Genomic DNA, 10,127 nt, shown 5'->3' with positions numbered 1-10,127 from the left:
TTGAGGAAAGCCCTGGCCTGTTGGTGGAATTGTCCTGAGTCATTGCTTTGGCTGGGGCCGTGGGGAGAAACCATTGTGTGGCAGATAGGAGGCTGCCCTAGGCCAGAACTAAACCTGGGAAAGTAGGCCAAGGACTAGGCACAAAAGGGCCATGGCAGGGGCTCACAGCATTGCTTGAGACCTGGAACTAGCCTGGCACCTGGAGATAGCTGAGGCAGCTGTTTTCTCTGTGGGCTCTCAGCAGCATGAGGGCCCCCCCCCCCGCACAGTGTCAGCCAGCAGGCCCACAGCTGTGGATCTGAGCAGACCTTCTGGGATGCCTGGGGAGGGAGGGGTTTTAGCAAAAGAGGCACAGACTAGGCAAGCTGATGAGCAGGGCGGGCCTTGCTCACGAGGCAGGCTCGCAGGCGGGCCCAAACCCAGCTTCACTTCCCGCCACTGCTGCCAACAGCAGGGCCAGCAAGAGTGTGCGTGCCTGACTCTTTCTAGTCACTGCTGCCTCCCTATTCCGGTAAGTGTGGACCCCCAAGGGGATGGGGCAGGGCAAGAATGTCATGGGTTTCCCCCACATTGTACTAGGTGGGCACTAAGGGCGGGACCAAACCCATGTGAGGAAGAAGGAACCTTCCCCAAAAGTACAGTCATCCTCTAAGGAAGCTACCCCACCCTCACCAACTTCCTGCCCTGAAAATGGGCTCTAGAGCTCTCAGACAGTGCCTGACTGTGCAGGCAAAACCTACAATGTACTTATGCCCACTCTCCTCCCACCCTTGCCCCCAGACCCTGCTCACTTCAGATCTTTCCCTTGCATTCACATGCTCCACCTCCAACCTCATGCTCCTTCCCAGGCACAGCAGCAGGTACCTACCCCAGCATGGGCTCACAGGCCCCACCTCCTGGTCCCATGCAGACCCTCATCTTCTTGGACCTGGAGGCCACTGGCCTGCCATTCTCCCAACCCAAGGTCACGGAGTTGTGCCTGCTGGCTGTCCACAGATGTGCCCTGGAGAATACTCTCACCTCTCAAGGGTTATCACCCACAGTGCCCCTGCCACCACGCGTGGCAGACAAGCTTTCACTGTGCGTGGCTCCTGGGAAAGCCTGCAGTCCTGCAGCCAGCGAGATCACAGGTCTGAGCACAGCTGTGCTCGCAGCACATGGGCGTCAACGCTTTGATAACAACCTGGCCAACCTGCTCCAAGCCTTCCTGCAGCGCCAGCCACAGCCTTGGTGCCTGGTGGCACACAACGGTGACCGCTACGACTTCCCCCTGCTCCAGGCAGAGCTGGCTATGCTGGGTCTTGCCAGTATTCTGGATGGTGCTTTCTGTGTGGACAGCATTGCTGCCCTGAAGGCCTTGGAACAAGCTAGCAGCCCCTCAGAGCATGGCCCAAGGAAGAGCTACAGCCTGGGCAGTATCTATACCCGCCTATATGGGCAGGCCCCAGTGGACTCACACACGGCTGAGGGTGATGTTTTAGCTCTGCTTAGCATATGTCAGTGGAAGCCAAAGGCCCTGCTGCAGTGGGTGGATACTCACGCCAAGCCCTTTCGCACCATCAGGCCTATGTATGCCGTCATGGCCTCTTCTGGAACCAACCCCAAACGGTCTGCGGTCACAGCCACTACACCCTTAGCCACTACCAAGAATGCTAGTCCCAGCATTGGTGTAAGCAGAAGACCCAAGGCTGTTACTTCAACAATAGTCCCTGGAATCCCACCCCGGGAGGGGCTGCTGGCCCCTCTGGGCCTGCTGGCCTTCCTCACCTTGGCGATAGCCACATTGTATGGACTATTCCTGGCCACACCTGGGCAGTAGATTGAGAAGGAAAATCTAATAAAGACCCCCCCACAACACTGAGTAGTCATTTGCCTCCTAGCTTCCTTGGCAGCTGGGGCCTCTACCTGTACTAGGGACCTGGGGAGCAGTCCTTGTCCCTTACTCTCTTCACAAAATAAGCAAACCTTTGAGCCCAGTAAAAGTAGGAAAAATACATATATCCAAATAGTGAATGGAAACAATACTCAGCCTAAGGCTCAATCCCAGTTACTAAGGCTCTGAAAAAAAAAAGGAGATGGCAGCTCTGAATATTTGTTTTTATTATAAACAAGGGTGCAGACTCTAGACTCTTAGAAACACATTAACAGATTGAAAGCTAAAACAGACCTGGTCAAACATTAACAGGGGCAGGGTACACCGAGGTATTTGTATCTGGGTCAGAGCTGCCACCGAAGCCCCCCACCCTCACCTTTGGTCCAGATGGTCCCTTGGCCCTGGTGTCCCTACTGCTAGAACAACTATAGATTGGGGTATATGAGTTGGATATTCCTATCAGGCTAGGACCAGGGGAAACAGAGTATCAGAGGTTAGGTTGTGGATCAATTTCTCTCCATACATTTCAGCTTCACATCAACTATCACACATCTTAAAACAGAAAACAGGCAAAATATTTGGCTAAAAGTAAAAAACACTGCAGGAAGGATACCTGAGTGTGTTGGTGGAAAGGCCCCCTTGCCCACCTGTGGCAGGGGCCGGGCAGCAAGGGGGACAGCTTCCCCACTGGTGGTAGGAATCATGAGTGCATCTGGCCCTGCAGGAAGGATGGAAGGACAGTCCAGATAGAGAGCTGTCAGGTAGATGGGACTGTGCCTGGGGTGTGTTGACATCAGGAGCCGACCAACCTCCACTGAGTATGGCACCCACTCCAGGGACACCTACCCAAAGCACTGAGCTTCAGCCAGATCCCATACTTTGTCTACTTGCCTGCTTCACAGCACAGGCTCTGCAAAGGGTAACCCAAACCCTAGGAAAAAGCCATGATTTTGAGCAGCAACTGGCCATTCCTAAAACCAGAATACATGGCCCATGGTGTCCATAAAAATTGCAATCCTAATGTGACAGACTGAACCTGGTAACCCTGGAGTGAGTTGGAAAAGACCTACCCCATTTTTTAAATATGCTTGAGATTTCAGGAAGCATGATTTCAAGTGAGGAAGCAAAAGTTTGGTCCCAGCCTACTCTGGCAAGGATTGTTCCCTACCTGGTCAGTATCAGAGGAAGCCACGTGTCTAGACAGGACACACACACCACACACAGGGCAGTAAAGAACTGTGCCTGCACACCACTCACACACAACATAATCAAGTGGCAGCTAGAGAGGCAAACTCAGGGGGCTGCCTTTGGGGGATCCATGTAGGCCGGGTTATAAGGAGGCTGGCTGGCAGGGTATGGCATGGCTGCACCTCCTGAAAGTAAAGAGGACATTAGTTAGCTGTGGCACAGTGGGCTGTAATGCAAATGGGCTGGCTAGCAGAAAGGGACAGAAACATCCAATGACATACCCTGGGATACGGGGGCACAGGCATGAGCTGAGGGGCAGGCAGAGTCACAGAATTTGCAGTGGTACTCACCAGCTAAGGTCTCATGGTAGGCTGGTGGGCCCACGGGCTGGGCTGGATAGGGTGGTGGGTACTGTGTCGGGTAGGGTGCTGCTGGCATCCCTGGCTGCGGGGGCATGGGATGGTAGCCCTGGTATGTTGGTCCAGGATAGCTGGGGGGCACACTTGGAGGCTGAGGGTAAGGTGCATGCACCACAGTGGTGGCAGTGGTGGTGGTCACAACGGCTGCAAAGAGAATCCCATTTAAGACACTCCAGTTCCCCAGGTCTTGCGGTTGGCTTGCCCCTCATCCCTCCAGCTTGGCCAAAGCAGGGCTCTGGTCAGCTGCCCTTGCCTATCCAGGAATCTGGACCTGCACAGAAGAAGGGTCCCGGTAGGATGAGGGGTGGGGTGTGGGGCATGCTTACGACGTGGTCGGCGGCACATCTTGTACAAACAGCAGCAGGAGCAGGTGAAGCAGACGATGATGGTGACAACAGAGAGCACAAAGATGGTGAGGCCGATGGCTACAGTTGCTCCAAACCTGCCAAAAAGCTGGTCATGACCCAAGGCCCCTCCCCCTCCCAGGAGAAGCAGTCCATACCTCAACTGCTCCAAGGAACATCCCTCTTACCAAAAAAGACTCTAAGCAATATAGATACCGAAACTTCCTAGTTGTGTAGTTGAACCTGTCTCAGTGTCAGTTTCCTCACATGTAAAATGGGGTTATTTGTGAGCTAGGAGCTCTGTAAAGCTCCTAGCCCAGGGTCTGTCCTCTGCTCCCCTCTCAGGTCCTCTGCACCTTACCCTCAGCCTCCTGCATATACACCTTGTCCATCACCACCCCCGCCCCTGCAACCACAAAGCAGATGGCTATCAGGAACGTGCCACAAGCTAGGTACTGTGGCATGGTTGCTTCCTAGATGAGAAAACTAAAAGTAGACAGGATGATTTGGAGGGGCAGGGTGGGCAGAGCAGTGGTCTCTGTAAGAGACTTCCCTGACCAACCCAGGTGCCCACAGAATGAGGGCTTGCCCTGTGAAAAAGCAGGGTAGGAAGTTCACCAAAACAGACTTCCAAAGATAGACAGGGCCCCTTACTATCCTCCCATGTTCCCAGGGGCCCCAAAGTATTCTTATAGAAGGTAAATGCTTGGTAAATAAATGCACCACGTACATTCAAAGTTGGAAATAGCTTTGTTAGCTACAGGGCATGTGCCACCTTGGAGGCCAGGGAGGGTGTGGGTCCCACCCTACCCCAACATGGGCTTCCAGTTCACAGCCCAGAGGAGCAACACACTCTCAGTATGGCTGGGCTCCCCAGCCAAAGAATAGGCTCTGCACACTCTAGGCTCAAAAGCACCCAGGCAAGCTCCCAGGATGGGAGCCATCACCATCAAGTGGCCAGTACAAGCCCTTAAGACAGGACCATCAGACCATAGCTGTCTCCCTGCCCAACTAGAGGCAGGAATGTAGGAACCCACATTCATACACAATCAATGACATGCCCAGGCAGAGCCAGCGTCAGTTCTGGAGCAAGCTCTGTTTCCTGTCTCAGTCTCTAAAGAATGGCGCCCAAGCTCACCCCATGTTAGCCTCCGCCTTCACCCTAGGGCCTCCTGCATGCCTGGAATTTCCCCTTTTCAAGAGAGGCCACTCAGTTTCAATCTCCTCCCCTTTCAAGGAAAAGAAAAGCAAATCGCCTCCTCAGTCCTGCCCATCCCTGACGTCAGCGGCAGGAAGGACAGACACAAGAGGCCCTGGAGCCACCCTCTTAAAGACACAGTCATGGCCCAGGTGCCAGCAGCCAGGAGGGGACTAAGGGGGAGAAGGAGAAGCCAAGGCACTGGGAGCCTTTCCAGAGCCGCCTTTGATCCTCACTTGCCTCAGCTGTCTGCTACCCAGAATAGCTCCACTGGGGGATCTGAGAGATGCCCCAGCCTGGGCATGCCTGAACAACACACAAGCTCACCTCTAGCTCCTCACCACCCTACTGCCTACTCTGTTGCAGCCATTCTCCCAGATGAGCACCTTCATCCACCTACCCCCTCCAGCACAACCCTAGGGCCCTGGATGACAAACATGATACTTCCAGCAGGTCCCTTTTGCTTCTCCTCTTCTACCAGCATACTCTCCAAGCTTCTATTTGGCCTTACTAAGATGCAGTTGCCACCCCACTGCACCATCCTACCAGGACTGACCATGGCACCCCCTGCTGAAATGTACACTATGACTCTTCTAGCTGTTGGAAACAATAATTTGCTTTAAGTAAAGTACTTGCTAAATTGTGGGTATATGTGTAGTTTTCTGTATGTATATTATAGTTGACAATTAAAGAAGAAAACAGTCTGGAGTTTGTCTAACTAGACATAAACTTAAAATAAAGAAATTTCCAATTTTTAACTAAAAATTTAAATAAAACTCCCTGTTAGATCTACAAAATCTGTCATGATCTGGGACTCTCACACTCCCTCCTTGTCTGTGCTCCAGTCACATGAACCTTTCAGTTTTTGAAAGTACTATGCTGTATCCTACCTCAGGGCCTTTGCACAAGCAGGTCCTTCTGCCTGGTGGGTGCTTTTCTTCCCCCCATCCTCACTCCTACATAATTAATTCCTTCTCGCTCTTCAAACCTCAGTTCAAAGCATCAGCTCCCTACAGATGAGGTCAGGCTTCTTGACAAATGCTTTTACAGAATTAAGTTCCTTTCTACCTCAATATGTAAACAAGAGTTCCTTTGTGCTGGGCGCAGTGGTGCATGCCTGTAATCCCAGCAGCTAGGGAGGCTGAGGCAGGAAGATCATGAGTTCAAAGCCAGCCTTAGCAAAAGCAAGACACTAAGTAACTCAGCAAGACCTTGTCTCTAAATAAAATACAAAATAGGGGTGGGGATATAACTCAGTGGTCCAGTGCCCCTGAGTTCAGTCCTTGGTAAACCACCTCCCCACCAAAAATAATAATAATAATAATAATAATAATAATAATAATTCCTTTGTGTGAGCACTTGATAAACTGCATCTTACGCCTGCCTTAGGCAATTACTATATTTCCAGGGCCTAAAACATAGCAGGTTCCTAATAAATGAATTATTAAATTCACTCAGGGACCCCAAGGGCAGCCCCTGGCAGGACTGTCAGGCCTGATGCTCTGAGGAAACCAAGCAATACTCAAGAGCGGTTGCAGAATGTGGCAGAGGACCATGGCCACATCAGGTTTCAGAATTAATGGAACTACACCACCAATAGGAAGGAAGGGGCGTCCCCAAAAGGGGTCAAGCCAAAATCAAGGAGTCTGAAGATCAAGTTCAGAAGGCAGAGTCAGCCTAAGCAGGAGACCAATGGAGCGAACAGCTTGAGGGTTGGGGCTTGAGGGCCTCCAGGAGGAAGATGCCCAGTGTTTAGACAATAAAAGAGCTGTCTCTGGACTAAGACAACCCATGATACTGGCAAGACACCAGAAAGTCTATAACGCAGTGCGTGGGCCCAAGAACCACAGAAAGAACACTTTGAGGACAGGAAGACATCCCAGGTTCATGATGCTCTCACATCTCACCTCATGGACCTGTCTTTCCTGCTCATCGTCACAGCAGAGTCAGGGCAGAGGGTCAATAGCGACTGGCCCCCCAGTTACTATGACCAGAGATTCTACTACTCAGGTCCTTGAAAACATACCAGTCAAGTCCAATAGTCCTGTGAGTGGCAAGGAGCTGGGACAGGACAATGAAATCAGGATCCAAAACAACAGTGATAGAGGGACCAACAAAACTCTAAAGAGGAAACACCAAGTCGATGCAGGCCACCAACCATTCAACAGGGCAGGGCAAGAGTCACTTGCCAAAGCAAGGTAGAGAAGACCTGGGCTGACATAAAGCCAACAGGCCACACGGCCATACTATGGGAAGCCAAGGTCCACGTTGAAGGAAGACACAACCCAAGCAGGGTGTGATGTCTCAAGGTGAGGCAGGTCTGGGCTCTTCCAGGTCCCTGTGCTCTAAGAACCTGGTGCCTCATTCCTCGGGAACCCAAGAAGTAACCCAGAGATGAGAGCCAAAGGAGAGGGCTCAAGATGAGGAAAAGAGGAAAGCTGATAAGAGAAAATGGGGGAAGAACTGGTGCAGACCTCTGGCCCACAGGGCCTTTCCTCTTCTAGGCTTCTCCCAAGATCCTGGCCACAGCCAGGGCAGCAGGAGCTGGACCTCCACCAAAGAACCAACCCTCTAGTAGGCAAACAGAGCCCTCAGCCAAGGATGGTACACAGGAATACCCAGCAGAAAGGGTGTCTCCTAGGGACTCGGAAAGGCAACCACCTGAGGGTGTTCACAAAAGTATCATTGATAGCAGGGCATGGTGGCACATGCCTGTAATCCCAGCAGCTCAGGAGGCTGAGGCAGGAGGATCACAAGTCCAAAACCAGCCTCAGCAAAAAGCAAGGCACTAAGCAACTCGGTGAGACCCTGTCTTTAAATAAAATACAAAATAGGGCTGGGGATGTGGCTCAGTGGTCAAGTGCCCCTGAGTTCAATCCCCAGTATCAAAAAAAAAAAAAAAGAAAAAGAAAAAGACTCCTTATTCTATGTCATCACCTCTGTACTCTCACAGCTCAAGTCTCCACCACTGCCAATAAAGTCCTGCACACTAATTCCTCCTCCAATTCCTATCTCACTCCTCTGTTCACTGCCAAGTCTCTCCAGGGAGCTGTCTCACTGTACACACTTTCAACTCAATTCTCAATCTACTCCACTGAACAGCTTTTGCCAAGGGCACCATGCCTCTGCAAGGTGATGTCCCCAACTCACAGTGCAGTTTACAATACTACCTTCCTGAACTTCCTGATGTTCTATCCCCTCTCTGAACCCTTTCTCTCATCTCCTCCTGCTGCCATTTCTCAAACACCGCTGACCCTCAGATTCAATCCTCAACATTTTTCTCACTCTTCTCACCCAAAGGATCTGGGATGAGTCTTTCACCCCAAACCCATGAGTAGGACTTATCCTGCATATGTCCTGTATCCCCACACAGGGATGGATGCCCAGCCCGGTCTCCAAAGAAGAGACCAGGGCAGCCCCTATGTCTGTCCACCCTCTTGTGTCTTGCTGGCTGGCAGCTGCTAAAGGCCAGACTCCATCTTCCCCCTCCCCCTATCCTTCCCCTCAAGTACTGTCTCCCCGCTCACCTCCAACACCTCTGGCCAGCGGGCCACAGCTACTTCCACTGGCTGTCTGCCATACCCACTCCATCTGCTCTTTTCATCCTCTAGAGAAGCCAGAGTGGTCCTCTTCCTAAAATACCACATAGACCCCAGCACTGCACACAACCTTCTATAGTACCCACTATACTCAAGTTGAGGCTCAGTCTTGGCTGCCCCCAGGTCTACAATAGCTGGGTATCAGAATATCCTATGGGGCCACCTGAAAGCCCATGTTCCTGCATGAAGGCTCTCCCTGGATGTGGAAGAGCTCAATGAGGTCTCAGTACCTGTCCTGCCAAAAGAACAACCAGTCCCCAGGACTACAAAAGAGGAAAGGAAGGAGGGAAGGAAGGAAGAAGGAAGGAAGGAGGGAAGGAAAACAAAGGGGCAACTAGGCCTGAGTGGGCCCCTTCTGCTGAAAGGAACTTACAGACACATCAGGGCAGGAGACAGCTCAGGAAACAGACTCCCTTCAGAAAACACATGCACACGTGGCTGCATGCTCACTCTACCCACACAAACATGCATTTCAACACCTGTAATGGTGGTGACAAGACAGGGCAGGAGCCTGGTCAAGGGGACTGGAGTTTGGGGAACAGGGTTGCCTCTAGGTCCCCTGAGATGAGGGTCTCAACACAGTGACTAGTGACTATGATCCATAAACTCTGATACAATAACCATGGCATCTGCTCTCCCAGCACCTCTGCCCCACCGTTATCACCCTATCACCACACTCACTGCCCCTACCATTGCCCCTATCATAGCCATCATTACCCCACCACCATGACTGCCACCATTGACCATCGCCTCATCTGATCACCACTGCCCCCATGACCATTACCATTGTTGTGGTTTGGCTGTGAGGTGTCTTTCGTTGTGTGAGACAACGCAAGAAGGTTCAGAGGAGAAATAATTGGGCTGTAAATCTTAATCCAATCAGTTATTTAATCCCCTGATAAGGATGAACTGAGTGATAACTGAAGTGGTAGAGTGTGGCTAGAGGAGGTGGGAATTGGGGCATGGCTTTGGGGTATATATTTTGTATCTGGAGAGTGGAGTCTCTCTCTACTTTCTGATAATGTGAGCTACTTCCCTCTGCCACACTCTTCTACCATGATATTCAGCCTCATCTGGAACCCCAAGGAAAGGTGCTGGACTTCTATGGACTGAGACCTCTGAAACCATAAGCCCTCAAATAAATCTTTTCTCCTCTACAGTTGTGCTGGTCAGGTCCTTTAATTACAGCAACAAAAAAAAAGCTGACTAAAACAACCATCATTACCTCACATTTTATCACTGCTGCCCTCACCACCTGTCACTTCCTCCTCTATCACCTAAGCCTATCAGTCACCGCTGCCCCACCCTATCACAGCTGCCCCCCACCCCAACACATTAAGGAAGACAATTCTCCAACATAAGAGTTAAAGGTCCTGTTGGCCAGGCACGGTGGTGTGCACTTGTGATTCCAGTGACACAGGAGGCTGAGGCAGGAGGATCACAAATTCAAAGCCAGCTTCAGCAATACATATATATATATATATATATATATATATATATATATAT

At 51.3% G+C, this 10,127-nt stretch overlaps 2 protein-coding genes across 4 annotated transcripts in view; one reads left to right on the top strand and one right to left on the bottom strand.

Annotated features, from left to right (window-relative positions):
- The first annotated feature begins 3 nt into the window (after window positions 1-3).
- Trex1 (three prime repair exonuclease 1) lies at window positions 4-1,861 on the top strand. The gene is made up of 2 exons (XM_015487270.2): window positions 4-511; window positions 849-1,861. The coding sequence occupies exon 2, from the start codon at window positions 875-877 to the stop codon at window positions 1,817-1,819; it is 945 nt and encodes a 314-aa protein (XP_015342756.1). The 5' UTR covers window positions 4-511; window positions 849-874; the 3' UTR covers window positions 1,820-1,861.
- A 222-nt stretch (window positions 1,862-2,083) lies between these two features.
- Window positions 2,084-10,127, bottom strand: part of Shisa5 (shisa family member 5) — a 25,250-nt gene continuing 17,206 nt past the window's right edge. For 2 of the 3 annotated variants that reach the window (XM_015487271.2, XM_048794021.1), the window contains 3 exons: window positions 3,807-3,922; window positions 3,412-3,624; window positions 2,084-3,246 (listed from right to left, as the gene is read on the bottom strand). In XM_015487271.2, coding sequence (XP_015342757.1) covers window positions 3,167-3,246; window positions 3,412-3,624; window positions 3,807-3,922 — 409 coding nt within the window. In that variant the 3' untranslated portion in view covers window positions 2,084-3,166. Of the gene's footprint in view, window positions 3,247-3,411; window positions 3,625-3,806; window positions 3,923-4,962; window positions 5,115-10,127 lie in introns of those variants that run through there. The other variant, XM_015487273.2, reaches the window with a different exon arrangement.

This window comes from Marmota marmota, unplaced genomic scaffold (genome assembly GCF_001458135.2).
Source record: "Marmota marmota marmota unplaced genomic scaffold, marMar, whole genome shotgun sequence".
NCBI lineage: Eukaryota > Metazoa > Chordata > Mammalia > Rodentia > Sciuridae > Marmota > Marmota marmota.
The sequence above is the reverse complement of the archived record's forward strand: the minus strand, read 5'-3'. Positions and strand labels throughout refer to the sequence as shown.